At 42.9% G+C, this 16,500-nt stretch overlaps 1 protein-coding gene across 1 annotated transcript in view; it reads right to left on the bottom strand.

Annotated features, from left to right (window-relative positions):
* Window positions 1-1,389: 1,389 nt before the first annotated feature.
* Cwh43 (cell wall biogenesis 43 C-terminal homolog) overlaps window positions 1,390-16,500 on the bottom strand; it is a 41,779-nt gene continuing 26,668 nt past the window's right edge. Inside the window, exons 14-16 of the mRNA XM_057772435.1 lie at window positions 13,060-13,121; window positions 9,901-10,056; window positions 1,390-1,634 (exon numbers count right to left, since the gene is read on the bottom strand). Of these exons, the coding sequence (XP_057628418.1) occupies window positions 1,556-1,634; window positions 9,901-10,056; window positions 13,060-13,121 (297 nt within the window). The 3' untranslated portion in view covers window positions 1,390-1,555. The remainder of the gene's footprint in view (window positions 1,635-9,900; window positions 10,057-13,059; window positions 13,122-16,500) is intronic.

The following is a 16,500-nucleotide window of genomic DNA, read 5'->3' as shown; positions in this document are numbered from 1 at the left end:
GTTGCTTTAGTCTGGACTGATAAATCCCATATTGGAAGCGTCAGCAGGTCTGTTTCTCCTGTCTGTTGTTTCTTTTGATAGTGGTTTATGCTCACTCTTTGTTTGCTGTAGAGTGTATCTGAAAACACTGGAGAAATAATTTGATACATATTATGTTTCTCCTAAGATTATTGATAAAAATAAAATTATTTTATCTATACCAGTAAGACATGTGTATGCATGTGTGTACATGTGTGTATGTATGTGTGTATATATGTAGGTATGTGCATGTGTGTATGTGTGTGTATTTTGTAGATGTGTGTGTGTGTGTGTTGACACCAGAAGTTGACCTTAAGTGTCTTCCTCTATCACTCTCCACTTTATTTATTTTAACATTTTGGGTTTTTAATTTTTTTTTTATTTTATGTAGATTGGTGTTTTGCCTGCATGTATGTCTGTGTGAGAGTGTCAGATCCCCTGGAACGGGAATTACAGAAAAATGTGAGCTACTATGTAGGTGCTGAGAGCCCAGGTCCTTTGAAAGAGTAACCACTGCTCTCAACCACTGAGTCATCTCTCAGGCCCTCGACTTTCTTGAGACAAGGTCTGTCACTGAGGCTAGTTCTCAGTGACTGGCTAGATTGGCTGGTTAGTGACCAGTCCCCGCCCAAGGACCTGTCTGTCTGTCACTTCCCAGGACTGGGATTATGGAGGAGTGATCCTCCAGGGCCTGTCTCTCTGTCACTCCCCAGCACTGGGAATATGGAGGAGTGCTCCCCCAGGGCCTGTCTCTCTGTCACTCCCCAGCACTGGGAATATGGAGGAGTGCTCCCCCAGGGCCTGTCTCTCTGTCACTCCCCAGCACTGGGAATATGGAGGAGTGCTCCCCCAGGGCCTGTCTCTCTGTCACTCCCCAGCACTGGGAATATGGAGGAGTGCTCCCCCAGGGCCTGTCTCTCTGTCACTCCCCAGCACTGGGAATACAGAGGAGTGCTCCCCCAGGGCCTGTCTTTCTGTCACTCCCCAGCACTGGGATTATGGGGGATTGCTCCCCCCAGACCTGTCTCTCTCATTCCCCACCATGGGGAATATGTAGTCATGGTGCCACACCTCGTATTTTACATGGTGCTGGGATCCAATCAGGTCCTCACGCTTACACACCAAGCACTTTACCCGCTGATCCAGCTTCCCTAGGCCAAGTGTCATTAAAACAATCACAAGTTAGTGATTTCTTTTTCCCCTCATCCTGATGCCTTTATCTCTGGCCATGCTGGGAACTGAACCTAGAGACCCATGCACACCAGGCAAGCAAGCACTCTACCACCTGAGCTCCAGTTCCAGCCCTGAGCTTAATTTTCTTATATTATCACACACAGTTCTTTTTAATAAAAGTAACTCAGAGAGATGCCTTTATTAAGCAGCATGGCTTATAAATTGATGGGATTCCCACTGCATGATGTCACCCTTTCTAAGTCCTGAGGTCCATCGCGTGTACCCTGCCATTCTCATTCAACTCTTCTTTGAGCTGTTACAAACTTCCCCCAGCCAACGACGACGACTCCTTGCCTAAAAGGGTTCAGACGAAGTATTTGGGAGTGTTCATGTGGAAACGATGGTTGTTTTCATGATTGTGTCCTTCTTTGTAGGAGCCAAATCTAAAAGAGAAATAAGCGACATGGGAAAAGTGTGCAGAAAGCAGGGTGTTCTTACGGAGAATTTCAACCATAAGTACAGTACTTTGGTCTACTTATCACAGCATGAGTATTGATAAGATCAATCCATAAAACAGCAAGTAATGAATCAGATGAAAGAGGAATTACAAAGGATTTGTGGGAAAGGCGGGTTGACATCTTAACTTCAACCCACTCTCCCCCAAAACAGAGCATTTCCAAAGCACAAACGTTCAGGGACCATCAGTTGATAATGCTGCTGGGGAAACATGGGAGTTTTTTCTCTTCCTGGGCTTGAACACTATCTGCCTGGTAGGCACCGGAGGTTTTATCCTCATGCGTTTGTGCTTATACGAAACCTGTCTTGGCTCAGAGCTTCTAAATTGCCCACAAGTGTTGCAGATTCCCTTTGCTTCCCCGAAGGATCACTAACTACACAGCCTTGGTGGAAGGGACATAATACTCAGGGTACGGAGAGCAAAGACCACCACAGTGAGGCCAGGGACTGTCTTCACTACCTTGGCAGCCATGCCAACCAGTTAGTCTCTGTGCTGCAGACGGCAGGAGTCTGTTCACTTCACCACCTTAAGGTGAGAGTGAAGATGGTATAATTTTGCAGAATCTTTGATTCTGTGGTTCTTCACCTACAACTAAATCCTCAGAAAGTAAGAAAAAATGTGTCAAGGGACATAAAGAATAGATAGATTATTATATATTTTCCTACATTTATTAAGAATTAATGATCTACATTATTACATGGTATATAAATATATACAAATATGAGGTCAGCAAGATGACAGAGTAAGGCTTTCCAAGGCTCATTCCCTCATAGAAACATCAGTTTAAACGACTATCCACATGCAAAAATACCTTTGCAAAGGTTAAAGAACTCTAGTACTAGAAAGAGCCAGGTGGTTGTGGCGCACACCTTTAATCCCAGAACTCAGGAGGCAGAAGCAGGCGGATCTCTGTGAGTTCGAGGCCTGCTCAGTCTACAAAGTGAGTTCCGGGACAGGCTCCAAAGCTACAGCGAAACACTGTCTCAGAAAACCAATAAAAGAAAGAAAGAAAGAAAGAAAGAAAGAAAGAAAGAAAGAAAGAAAGAAAGAAAGAAAGAAAGGAAGAAAGAAAGGAAGAAAGAGAAAAAAGAAATGGGGAGGGGAGGGAAAAGTGATGGGAAGAGAGAAGTATTGGAAGGGAGGGGGAAAGGGTAGATATGGTCTTAGCAGAGTTATGTTTTGTGTAAGCTCATGTAACTACAAAGAAGAATCTTCAGTAGATAAATCTAGTAAAAAAAGGAAGACACCAGAAGAAGAAGAAAATAAAAAACCACAAAGCAACCAAAAAAACTATTGTTTAATGGCAACTGTGAGTTCTTATTTATCAATTACTCTAAATGTAAATGGATCACATTTTCTGTCCATGAAACAGTTTGCAATCAAGTGAGGTTTTTTTGTTTTGTTTTGTTCTTTTAGATCCAACTATAAGCTGCCTGTACGACTCAATTTATCTTTAATAGCATATGCGGGCTGTAAGTGAAGAGCTGCAAAGATGCTCCATTCAAATGACAACTAAGAGTGAACAGAGTGGCTATACTTATAGACGATACAATAGACTTTAAATCAAATACTGTCGCAAGAGACAAAGAAGGTCACTATGTAACAATAAGGAACTCAGTTCATCAGTGGAAGGTAACGATTGTGAGTATATGGATACTCAGGGTGCCTAAGCATAAAAAGGGATGCTATAAAAGAAGACATTAATAGAAGAGGAATTCAATAGCTATTTTCAGCAACAGACGCTGGACAAAGCAGATTCAACACTGTACTAAGGCAAAATGAACTCAACAGATATATATATATTCAATTAAGGTAACAGATTAAACATCCTTTTCAAACTCACACATGGAACATTCTCTAGATGGCTTTTTGGTCGGGCACACACACACACACACACAAATCTTAGTAAGCTTAAGAACACTTGAACCATATCAACCATCCTTTCTAAACACAGTAATATGAAACTGGAAGACAATATCCAGAGGTAAAATTTCAGAATTCACAAATGTGGAGAAATTATTAAAACAATCTACTCACAAATGACCAATGATTCAAAAGAGTAATAAAAATGAAAAAAATTAAAATATTAATGTGAGTTAAAATGGAAATACGACATATAATGTGGTGTGTTTACCTCATGGAGACATCCCATTCTACAGGGCATTTTACCTGTGGATTATTATGAAGGTGATTTCTTCCTAAGCTGTACTTCCTACGCTGATAATAATAATGTTAGTTTAAATAGAGTTTTGAAGATTAAAAATATAAACAAGGAAGTGTCACCCAGATACAACACATGAGTTTCTATTGAGGAGCCGTATAGACTGTGGCTTAGGTTAGAGACCAAGAAAAACAACTGAGTACCAGTAGCGCAGCTAGCTTAAATTCTTTTAACCTTAATGTTGGGAGATGTAGTCGCAGGTTTTGGAGTGCATCACAGCTGAAACAAAGCTTTGAAAATAACTTAAGGATGGCTTTGAGGTGAAAAACCCAAGAAGACAAGCTAAAGGTTTAAAAAGGCACACAGCTGTGTGGGGAACTCTGTAAGGGAACAAGAACAAAGCAGCCTAAAATATCATTAGCTGAATACCTCGCTTATCCACACAGTTAATCTATAACAAGTTGCTTGGGTATGAATGTACATGGGTTCTTGGGATGACTTGTTTTTCACCTGTAATGTGAAAATGTTTAATCATGTAAGGGATATAAAAAGCATGCTGTTCTTTACTGTTTGTTTTGTAGTCATAATCATTCACTTGAAAAACAGCATGTAACTACATTGTAATATTTATATTGCCTGGAAGATTTTGCTGGGGTATGTAAGCTATAAGGGAAAGAATAGAGAGAGAGTTAGAGAGAGTTAGAATGGGCTAAATGGAAACCATCAGGAATGAGAGAGTTAGAGGTAGGAAAACAACAAGAAAGAGAAAAGGAACAGAGAATACAAATGAAGAATAAGAAAAGGTTTGGAGCAAACCATGAAGAGAGTGTGTAAGTGATTTTTCCCTTAACTCCCTCAGCAAAAAAAGCCGAGTATCTGCCAATGCTATGAATTCATTCTGAGCCCTGTGCTGTTGGAGGCCGGTCCCCCAGAGAGCAAGAATTCACAGCCATCCTTAACTCCAGCTCTGGGGGCCCTGTACTCATAGGACCTCCATAGACAACAGCACATAGATGGTTCACACACATATATGTAGGAAAACACTTGCGCATAAAATAAAATTAAGAAATCTTTTCAAAAAACTTTAATGATTTTGTATTTTAGTTCCTTTCATTCGTTCATTTGATTTTGTTTGCACATTTCTCATTATTGGGCAATCTTTAACCTTTTTCTTTTTGTGTCCATTTATTCTTTGTTTTTAACTTTTCCCCCCAGAAACTGTTTAGTACTTGGACAGAAACAAACATGTAAACCAGTGAAATAGAACATAGGATGCAGAAATCAACCCACCCAGCTACAGCCGCATCATCTTCAACAAGGTTTCCAAAAAAAAAAAAAAAAAAAAAAAAAAAAAAAAGATACACGGGGGAAACCAGTCTGTTCAACAAATGGTCCGGAAAAAGTGAATCTCCATGTGTGCAAGAAGAAAACTGGAGCCTCACTTTGCCCTAGGATCGATTCAGAATCAACTGGAGGCCTGAATGAAAGCTGGAAACTTTGAAACTGCTGGAGGAGAACACGGGTAAGCATGTCAAGATACAGGTGCTCTCTGACAAGGGCTCGATTGTCATAAACAACCAGAGTGGAGGCACATGAAACTCAGAGATTGTGCCCAAAGTGAAGCCATCACCAGAGTACGGAGAATCTGAAGAAAAAAAAATTCAGAACTTGAAAAAAAAATTCTTTTCCCACCACACATCCATCAGGTAACTAAGATTCAGAGCACCCAAAGAACTGCAGAATTTAAACATCGAAAACCATCCAATCAATAAGTGGGCTAATCAAATAAATAGACAGGCCTCAAGAGAAGGACAATAAACACAGAAGGTCAATAAATATTTGAAAAAGTATTCAATACCCTTAATCACATGGGAAATGAAAATTAAAACTAGAGATTCCATCTTATCCCAATCAGAATGTCTGTTACCATGGAAACAAACGCTGGTGAGGATGTGGGGAAAGAAGGTACTTCTGTTCTCTTGGAGGGAGTGCAAACATGTATAGTCGTTATGGAAAAAATTAGGGTGCAGCCTTTCCAAAATGCTAAAGCTGGAGCTACCCTGTGACCCCGCCATACCATTCCTGGGTATCTACCCAAAAGGCTATAGATGGACTGTCCATAGAGACCCCTGCACAGCCAAGTTTCTTTCCTCTCTAGTCACAATTGCTAGGAAATGGAGCCTACCTCGATGGCCTTCAACCTAGGAGTGGCTAAAGAAAGAAAAAAAGATGGTGCACACACAGGAATTTCATTCAGTCACAGAGAAAAACTGACATCACCTGCAGAGAAGCAGATGTAACTGAAAATCATTACGTTAAACAAAATAAACCAGACTCAGGAAGACCGATGCCACATGCTTAATGTGTGGACTAGAGATGGAAATGTGCTTCCACGTGTGTGCATGTGTGCGTGCGTGTGCATGCGTGTGTGTGATTAAAGTTATAAAGGGGAGCATGAGAGGAGAGGTGAGATGTTGAGGAGGGTGAGGAGGTAAGGAAGAGATGGTGATGAATGCGTGTGACAGGCATCCCACTGGCTGGGGGAAGGAGAGTTAAAAGGTAGCAGGATGAGTTAAAAGAGGTAAATGATGAATAGGAACTAAGTGTAATGACAGACATATATTTGAAAATGCCATAATGGAACCCATCATTTCATATGCTAACTTCAAAGTTGAATTTAAAGGGTTCTGTGGAGATACCTCAGTCAGTGAAATGCTTGCTGGGTTAGCATGGAGACCTGAGTTTGATTCCTAGGACCCACATTTCAAAAGTCAGGTGTGGTGGCATGCGCTTGCCACCTAGGTGCTGCAGAGAAGGGTTCAGGCAGATGGCAGGGCAGGCCGGCCAACCAGTTTAGCCTAATTGGTGAACTACAGGCTAGTGAGGAACTATTTCATAGACTAAGAACAGCTCCTGGGGAATTAGGAGTGATGCACACAAGGCTGAGTTGTGTCCACACACACTGGGATATTATTCAGCTTTTGAAAAGAAGGAACTAGGGCGGACGACGGTGGCACATGCCTTTAATCCCAGCATGCAGGAGGCGGTTTGGGGCCAGCCTGGACTACAAGAGCTAGTTCCAGGAAAGGCTCCAAAGCTACAGAGAAACCCAGTCTTGAAAATCCAAAGGGAAAAAAAAAGAAAAGAAAAGAAGGAATGGCTGTGTCTGCAGCACCATGGATGAATTTACAGGCTGTATGACCAGGGAACTAACTGGACATCCGGGGCTCAGCTGTCATCTCAGCCTTTGGAAAACAGGAGAATTGTCGGTTTAAAACCAGCCTGGATTGTAGAGCAAGTTCAAGGTCAGCCTGAGCTACATAGTGAGACCCTGTTTTGGAAAGAAATGAGAAAAACAAACCAGGGACTTGAGGTGAGGCTTGTTGGCCGAGTGCTGGTCTGGACTGTGTCAATCCCAGTTTGAGCCTCAGGAGAAAGAGGTTGGGGGAGAGAGAGTGTGAGCATGAAAAAGCATGGTCTCGATTATGTGGAGAACTTTTGGTGTTTTCTTTTGTTTTTGTTTTAGTTTTTTTTTTTCTTCTTCAAGACAGGGTTTATCTGTGTGACCCTGGCTGTCCTGGAACTTGTTCTGTAGACCACGCTGGCCTCAAACTTCAAGAGATCCTCCTGCCTCTGCCTCTGCCTCTGAGTACTGGGATTAAAGGCCTGTGCCACCACGGCCTGCCTTGTTATTTTAGTTTGTTTTTGGCACTACATATAGATCTTTTTTAAAAGTTATACTTGCAGAAGCAGCGAGAACAGTAACATTGGCTGCCTGGGGCTGACTGGGAGAAGACACAGGTCAAAGGACATGATTTCAGTCCTACTTCTCAAAGGCATCGTGACCAGAGTTAATAATGACACAGTGAATATTTAAGACTACTGAGAGAATATATATTAAGTGTCTTGAGCACGATTTTGTAATGAAGGCGAGCTTCCCCCAACACCTTCATTATTTTTGTAACTGAGAAAGAAAATAGACCTGGCTCAGCCACGACTGTCTTGGCTCAATCTGCAGTTGTGGTTTGCCAAAAATAGTTTATTGGTCTCTTGCCACACTCCTGGTATACGAAGAATAAAGAAACAAGAAAATCTTTTCTGGCTAAAATTTTTATTTTCCATTTAAGAAGTCATCTCATTCAGTAAAAAAAAAATGGACCCCCACACTAGTTAGTTTTATGTCAACTTGATAGGGACTACAATCATTGAAGAGATGGGAGCCTTATTTGAGAAAATGCCTCCATTATATCGGACGGCAAGCAAGTATGTAGGGCATTTTCTTAATTAATGACTCAAATGGGAGAACCCAGTTCATTGCAGTGGGAGCCATTCCTGACTTGGTGGCCCTGGGTGCTATAAGAAAGCAGACTGAACAAGTCATGGGGAGCAAGCCAGTAAGCAGCACCCTGCTATGCTCTGCATCAGCTCCTGCCTCCAGGCTCCTGCCATGCTTGAGTTCCTGTCCTCACTTCCTTTGGTGATGAACTGTCATGTGGAAACATAAACCAAACAAACCCTTTCCTCCCTAACTTGCTTTTGGTCCATGTGTTCCATCCCAGCACTAGAAACCCTAACTAAGACACACGTTCTGAAAGTGACACATATTCAGTGCGAATTACACTATTTAAACAAAAATGTTATTATTTAATATGTAGTGTTTTTGCCTGCATGTACACCTGCCCACCAGAAGAGGGCACCAGATCTCATTACAGGTGGCTGTGCGCCACCATGTGGTTGCTGGGAATTGAACAGGACCTCTAAAAGAGCGGCCACTGCTCTTAACCTCCGAGCCATCTCTCCATCCTGGGAATTATACTTTGAAGTTGAAACCAGTGCTGGGCTAACAATATGCAGCTGGGTATTTTCTACAGCCGCTCCACAGATCAGAGAGGCCGGCTCCACCATCACTTTCCCCTTTCGTCCCCAGCAGGAGAGAAACACAGTAACAAAGCCAAGCTGGCTTTCCCTCTCCTTGCCTTAATCACTACACTCTGGGCCAGTCCTCCGAGGAAGTACAAGGAAGTAAACAAATCAAATGAAGTGTAGTGTCATCCCTGGCAAAGTCTGAGAAATTGTCGCAGCTGTGAGCGAGTGCGGTAGAAATCTACAATGATACAATGTCAAGGGTATTCTCCGTGGGCTGATCGGCATGGAAGCGCCGTCTCACCATCCACCGCGGCACTGATTAGAGCCCACGCTTCAGATCGTAAGCTTGGCTACAAACAGATCTCTTAGATAACCACTATGAAAAACTAAGCAAAATGAAATTCAATATCTCTTTCATGGGATAATACCTGCGAGGTAAGGGGATCACCCACAGTGTACAGTCCCAGTGTGAACTGCCCGTTAGAATAACCCAGGAAGAGCTGTTTATGGCCCCAACCCAAGCATCCTCCCAGGGAGTCCTAATGAGTTGATCTGGGGCAAGACTAAACAGTGCCGTTTTCAAAGGCTCTCCGGCTGACGGGAAGGTGCAGCCGGCTAGAAACACTGTAACCCTGCGGTGCTAAGGGCATCCTTACTCCACAGCTCTGCCACCCGCTAGTCATTTAACCAAATGCAGTGCATTCCTCAGCCTGAGCTTCCTCCTCAATAAAACGTTGGTAACAGCAGTTAAAGACCAAATGAGTTAAATTGAGGGAACCCTTAAGGAGTCTGGAACAGAGCTGGAATATGGGAACACTCAAGTATTCACCATCACAGTCATGCTACCGATGATGATGATGATGATGATGGCAGTGATAATGGTGATGTTGAGGATGGTAGCAGTGGGTGGTGATGCTGGCAATGATCACAGTAGTGGGAGTAGTAGTAATAATGACAAGAATGGGACATTTTCCCTGAGGCTAGAGCTACAACACATTTCTTCATCCCGGAAGGCAAAGATTATAATCTTATCATGAGTTCCTTGAAACGAGCCTCTAGAATCTACCACAATTTTGAGCGTACATGAGTTGATATCTGGACTCCGCAGGGGCATGTGGCAGCTTGTATCTGCCGTCTCCAGTGAGAACGGTGCTCACCCACTCACCTGGGGTTGAAATGAATGCTCTTGGGAAGTCCTCTGTGGTCTATGACCACTCTCTGGTTGTCTCTGTAATTGGCAGGATCATCCGGGATCCTGAACTTGGCCATCTGAATCTCAGAGTCACTCAGTTCTGCATGAGAGATTCTTGCATAACCCAACCTGGAGCAGAAATGGGAACAGTTTGTAAAAAAAATCTCATTATACAAATACTCTGACGGAGTGTCACGTGCCTTTAGTTCCAGCACTTGGCGGGCAGAGGCAGGTGGAGCTGAGTTCAAGACCAGTCTGGTCTACAGAGAGAGTTCTAGGACAGCCAGGGCTACACAGAAAAACCCTGTCTTTGAAAACAAAACAGAAAAGAACAAAAAACACACCAGTTCTTTGCAGGGCAGTGGTGGTGTACACCTTTAATCCCAGTACCCAGGAGACAGAGGCAGGCAGATCTCTGAGTTCTAGGCCAGCCTGGTCTACAGATGAAGTTCCAGCTACATTGAGAAATCTTATCTTGAAAAACAAACAAACAAACAAACCCAAAAAACCCAACCAAAAAAAAAAAAAACCCTCTGATGTGTAGAGCAAAGGCCCAACCAAAATTAGTGAACTCTATGCCTAGCACCTTCTGTATCAAGCTAGTTTCTCATTTCTACCTTGGCTTTCTGTATCATGATTGGAATTAACTTGATGTATTACCCTAAATATTAACATAAATATTGTTTTCATAGCATGGTAAATGAGTAAGGAATATGTACAGTTTTAATTAACTCCACTTAGCAATCCCGCTTTAGTTTGTACTCGGATGGATGTTCTCTCTACACAGAGCGCTCCCCATATAATTATGCTTTAAGTTAATAACAGGATTTTTTTCAGAATGACAGGTATGCATGCTTAAAGTTTCTTACCTTTCAAAATGCAAACACCACATGCAGATGTCTAGGCACAGTTACTAGTCTAAAATCAAGGATTTTATATGTCTGAAAAACTTTTCACATCCTGTTTGGCTTAGGGCTTTCAGTTCTCTGGAAAAGTCAATACAGTTTATAGGGATTATCCAAACAGTTCATAGTGAAGTTCTCAGACAGGAGGATGGAGAAATCACAGCACCAAAGAGTTCGTCTTCCTTCATTTAGAGTTCGTGTGCCTCTTCCAAAAAGAATATCTGCATCATTTTCACTCGCTTGCGGGTTTGATGAAGTAAATTTACACAGAAGCATTTTAGGTTTGGGGGTGGCAAGCAAGAGGTAAAAGGAAGGACGCCCTTGCTCTCACTGACCCTTTGCTCTAGTTGGAGGACAAATTAAACAAGTGCGTATGTATAAAATCTATCGGGTGGCGGCAGATAAGTCCCACGGGAAAGTACAGAGAGGTACGGAGAGTAAGGAGGGCCAATTTAGTAGAGATAGACGCCTCACAGAGCATGCGCTGAAAGTACCTCTTTTACTAGCATTGGAACAAGCCACTGAACCTTAAGGGGCAAGGAAGACTGACGGGAGAGTGAGGGTGTTGTAGGGGAAGGGATAAGAAAGGCAAAGGCTCTGAGGCAGAACTGTGTGTGGTATTTGGGGAATCTACAGCACAGGACTGAAGAGGGGATGCGAAAGCTGGTGAACCGGGGAGAGAGGGGAAGCGGATGACAAAAACCCTTCCTTGCACACACTTATGAGGACTACAATTCCTCTCCAAGAGGAGATGAGAGAAAGGGGAATCCGTTAGACGGGTTGAGGCAGAGATCTGTGGTGGCTGCTGAAAGCTGAAGCGGAGAGACTAGCGGAAAGTTAAAGAAAGGGGGCTCCGGCCAGAGTGGGCTGAGGGGAAGGCTTAGAGCTGTCCATACCTACAAAACAGAAACAAAGAGCCAGGGTGGGTGGAGATAGCCCGCCTTTCCACGACAGACAGGGACAAGAGTTGCAGCCCCATCCGGTGGAGGATCTAAACTGTCACAGGGGCTAAGGCTTCGGGCTAAGCTCGGAACTATAGCTCCTGGTAATCCTGAAGCACTGTCTCAGATAAATCGGAGCTATTTATTCTCCAAATCTCTAAGATTAAAGTTCTAGCCTGTTTCATAGTTGTGACCTTCAAAGACATTCCTGAAGTCCTTGAAGATATGGATGTGACCATATGAATAACCCCCTGAGGCACGGAGGCTCCCATTGCTGTGCGATTATTATTTATGCCTATGCAGTGCAGGGCAGTGAACTGGGTGATGGCGAGACACTGTTGAACCTATTCAGTCCATATCAGAGCTGGTTTTCTAGAATTCTGATATCCCTATGACAAATGAAGAACGAAACAAGCAGCCGTGCTGCCAATCTTAGATATGAAATGTTTTATGACGCAGCGTGTTCTTCTACACAGCCCTTTGGAAACGGAAACAGTAGTCAGGCCAGCCCTCCAGCTGCTCTCTGGGTAATGGCTGGAGCGTCTTTGAATCAGCACTGTAACCAGAATGACCCTTATAGCCCCTGAATGGCTTCCTGGACTTCCTTCAGTAGGTATGTGAACCACCCAGGTGAGTTGTCCAAGGGCCAACAACGTCACCATTATGCTTATATCCAAAGCCCTTAATAAGGTCCACGGAACCTTACAAGATCTGCCCCCTCCCCACCATGACAAGAGTCACCCACTACCTCATCCACTTCCAACCCCCACACATAGGGCGCCTTCCCTAGTGTGACTTCCCTCCCCGTGTCAGGACCGCCGCACTCTCTGGTTCCTCTGTCAGAAGGGGTACCTCCCAAGGGCACCATTCTTACTGTGCATTAATTATACACTGTGTGTTTAAGTTTACAATGCCCTTATGATATCACTAAGTTTGATTAACTATTTCTGCCTTCTTTTTGTTTGTTTTGTTTTGTTTTTATTTTTGTTTTTCAAGACAGGGTTTCTCTGTGTTACAGCCCAGGCCATCCTGGAGCTTTCTTTGAAGACCAGGCAGGTTGGCCTTGAACTCACAGATCTGCCGGCCTCTGCCTCCCAAGTGCCCGGATTAAAGGCATGTGCCACCATTGCCAGTTTATTTCTGCCTTCTTAAACTATTAAATGTCCAAACTGTTAAATAATGTAACCAACACAATCAACATTTATAAAAACAGCGAAAATTAGTTGCTTCCATCACACTTTGCACCCTAGAATTCATAGATTTAAAAAAAAAATGCCCTTGCTCACCTGATCAGGCCACGATACATGATGTATTCACACCATCTGTCTTGATCTGAGCTGTCAATATCCTGTTCGAGAGCAGAGAGGAGAATGCTTAAAACAGAAAGCAATGCTCTATTCGGAATGGCCCAAAAAGATGAAAAGAAAAAGAAAAAGGGAAGGGAGGGAGGGAGAGAGGAAAATGGAGGAAGGAAGGAAGGAAGGAAGGAGGGAGGGAGGGAGGGAGGGAGGGAGGAAAAAGGGAGGGAGGGAGAAAGGAGGAAAAAAGAAAAGGAGGAAGAAAGGAAGGAAGAGGGAGGAAAAAAGGAAGAAGGGAGGGAGGAAGGGAAGGAAGGAGGGGGAGGGAGGAAGGAAGGAGGAGAAAAAGGAGGAAGGGAGGGAGGAAGAAGGAAGGAAGGAGGAAGGAAAGAAAGCAGAAACCTGAACTAGAGTGCAGATCATTTTCTCATCCTCCTCCTACTGATCCTTCATGCATGAACTACTCATTCCCTTTAGAGATGGTTTTGAATAGTTACTGTGCGCTCTACTTCTGCACCAGATGCCGGAAACACAGCGACTACACAGGATGATGGTAGGTCGGCGGTTGCACTGTGGTCTCACCTCCGGCAGCTTTTGTCACCCCAGCAGAACCAGGAGCCTCTACACCAGTACCCAGTCTCTGCACACCAGCTGCAGCCAAATGCCACAGTGGCTTGGTTGTCCCCTCCCTCATCTCCCTGTGCAGAGGGGCTCATCTGTGGATCTTCAGCTGTCTGGTTCTCAGCACGAAGCCTGGGGCTGGGCCAGTGTTTGGTCTGTATTTACTAAATCGAATCATGGAAAAAAACATATTCAGGAGCAATTGAGAGTCTTTTGATGTTGAAGGCTTGAAATCAGGTTCATTTTTCATTAGAGAAGGAGATGGGAATTTTTTTCTATAATGTATTGGGGGAAAAAACCTATAAATATGGAGATTTGTGGCTGAAAGAAGAAATCTCCACTTCCTTCTTTTCAAAAGCCTATAAATAAAAAAATCCTTGATTTCTTACCACCTCTAAATTTAACTTAAAATACATTTTATATTACTAAAAAAATGTGGCACCATTTATGATTTTTATTTGCTACATGATGGGCACCTGGATGCTAATCTTAATTACTGTTTATAGTATACACATCGTTTGTACACAAAAGAAAGTGTAAATAAATATCAGGAATTGGGTTTAAAATTTTTAATAACTATAAAAAGCAAATAAATACAAGAAGTAGTGTTCTGTTTGCCTTGGGAAAGAGATTAATAATTTAGTCATTTAGCTAACAGAACTAACCAGCTATGAGTCTGTTTAGCTGTTATTTTACTTTATTACATTTCATATGATGCTGTAAAATTTTAAGACTAGAGAATTTAATTACTTATTTCTTAAAGAGAAAATCTGTTCATCCAAGCATATATGATTTTAATTCCTCTATACATTAACTAACTTGTAGAAAGTAATATCAGCATCCATTACCAATCAAAACAGCTTTTAACCATATATGGAAAGTCAATATGGAAAGCAGAAGAGCTAATGTTTGCACCCATGTCTCACACAGAGAACTGAAAACCCTGTGATTCCAACCCATAGGGTTTCCTTTGATTCCTCTCAGCTCTCTGGGCTCTTTCCTGAGTGAAACACGATTAATAAAAACTCAGGGTCAGAAACTGGGGTTCAACATGAAGCAAAGTAGTCATCCACTGGCTTCTACCTCAGCTTCCAAGAATCTCAGAATGCGACTGTGTGTTGAGAGCTGTTTCCTCCCATTTTATAATCTTCTCTAGGGCCGGGATTAAAGGCATGCACTACTGGGATTAAAGGCATGTACCACCCAATTTTTATGGCAACTAGTGTGCTACTGGGATTAAAGGTGTGTGTTCCTATAACCTGGTCTGTAAGGCTGAGCAGTGGGGCTGTTTTACTCTCTGATCTTCAGGCAGTCTGAAATGCCACTACACCTGAGATTGGTGGCTTCTCTTCTCTCCCTCACCACCCCATAATATCTGTCCTGGAATGGGAGCCTGGACTCCATTATGGCCATGTTGAGGTGTGGGAAATTAGTAGGTCGGGGCCTTGTAGAAAGTGGGCAAGTCTTTGACGCCTCCTTCAGAGGGGTTAAGGCTGGTCTCACAGAGACTAGAGCCAGTTGTCACAGAATGAGCTGCACTTGTCCCTCTCTTCCTGGGGCCATTTCCTCTACCTTTTATCCATTGTGTTATGACACAGAGGGATTGCCTTCACCGGAGGCTGAACAGACAGAGCTTCCTAACTGTATAATGTCAGCCTCCAAACTACAAGGTAAGCGAATGTTTTCTTCATAAACTACCCAGAACCAGGCATTCTGTAGTGCCACAAACCAAAGCTATAGCGGCAGCTTTCTGTGACCTCCTTCCGCCCCTCTTGAATTCCTCAAGGAAGGTCACCCATGCCTGTGGACTGAAGGATTGCCAGTACACTTGATCCTTATCTCTACTCCTAGTTAAACTCGAGGACCCAAGGTCTATCTATCCTCTTGTCCTTTGAACATCTCCACTAGGCCATGCACATGCCTCAAACTCAGCCCAAAGCTGAGTTCATCCCCTTTGCAATCCTGTTTTTCTTCATGTCTTCTCTACAATAAATAGCACCATCACAGCCAAAGTAAAGAATACATTGACTCTACTTCTGCCTACTTCATGAATACAGAGACTGACATATCTCCCAATGTTACCCTTCTTCCAAAGAGCTATCTCTCTGTGTAGCTCTCTCTCTCTCTCTCTCTCTCTATATATATATATATATATATATACATACATACATACATACACACACACACACACACACACATATATATATATATTCATTAAGATGTATTGTGGGAAATGCTCTTGTAAACGGTAAAGATTTGTCACTCATACTAGTTTAATAAAACATTGATTGGCCAGTAGCCAGGCAGGAAGTATAGGCAGGGTAACCACACTAAGAAAATTCTGGGAAGAGGAAAAGGAGAGTCAGTCACCAGCCAGATGCAGAGGAATCAAGATGAGAATCCCTAACTGATAAAAGGTACCAAGCCACATGGCTAACATAGAAAAGAATTATGAGCTAATTTAAGTTGTAAGAGCTAGTTAAAATAAGCCTAAGCTAACAGGCCAAACAGTTTATAATTAATATAAGCCTCTGTGTGTTTTGTGGGGACTGAATGACTGCAGGATCAGGCAGGACAGAAACTTCTGTCTATAAAGATGAATTACCCTACATCCGGTGTTCTATACAGTGAAGTATGATCATATAAAAACATAAGAGTCACCTTCCTGGAGTTTAAATTTAGAGATAATGTACATACACTCATAGCCTCTTCTTTAGCTCTTTTTCTATAGTCCCAAATAGAACATGGATGTTGTTTTACTTGATCGGACTACAGGGGTGAGAGGTGGCACCCAGCAACAAAAGCCAT

Source organism: Chionomys nivalis, chromosome 6, assembly GCF_950005125.1.
Source record: "Chionomys nivalis chromosome 6, mChiNiv1.1, whole genome shotgun sequence".
Taxonomy (NCBI): Eukaryota; Metazoa; Chordata; class Mammalia; order Rodentia; family Cricetidae; genus Chionomys; species Chionomys nivalis.
This window is presented reverse-complemented; position numbering and strand designations above follow the sequence as displayed.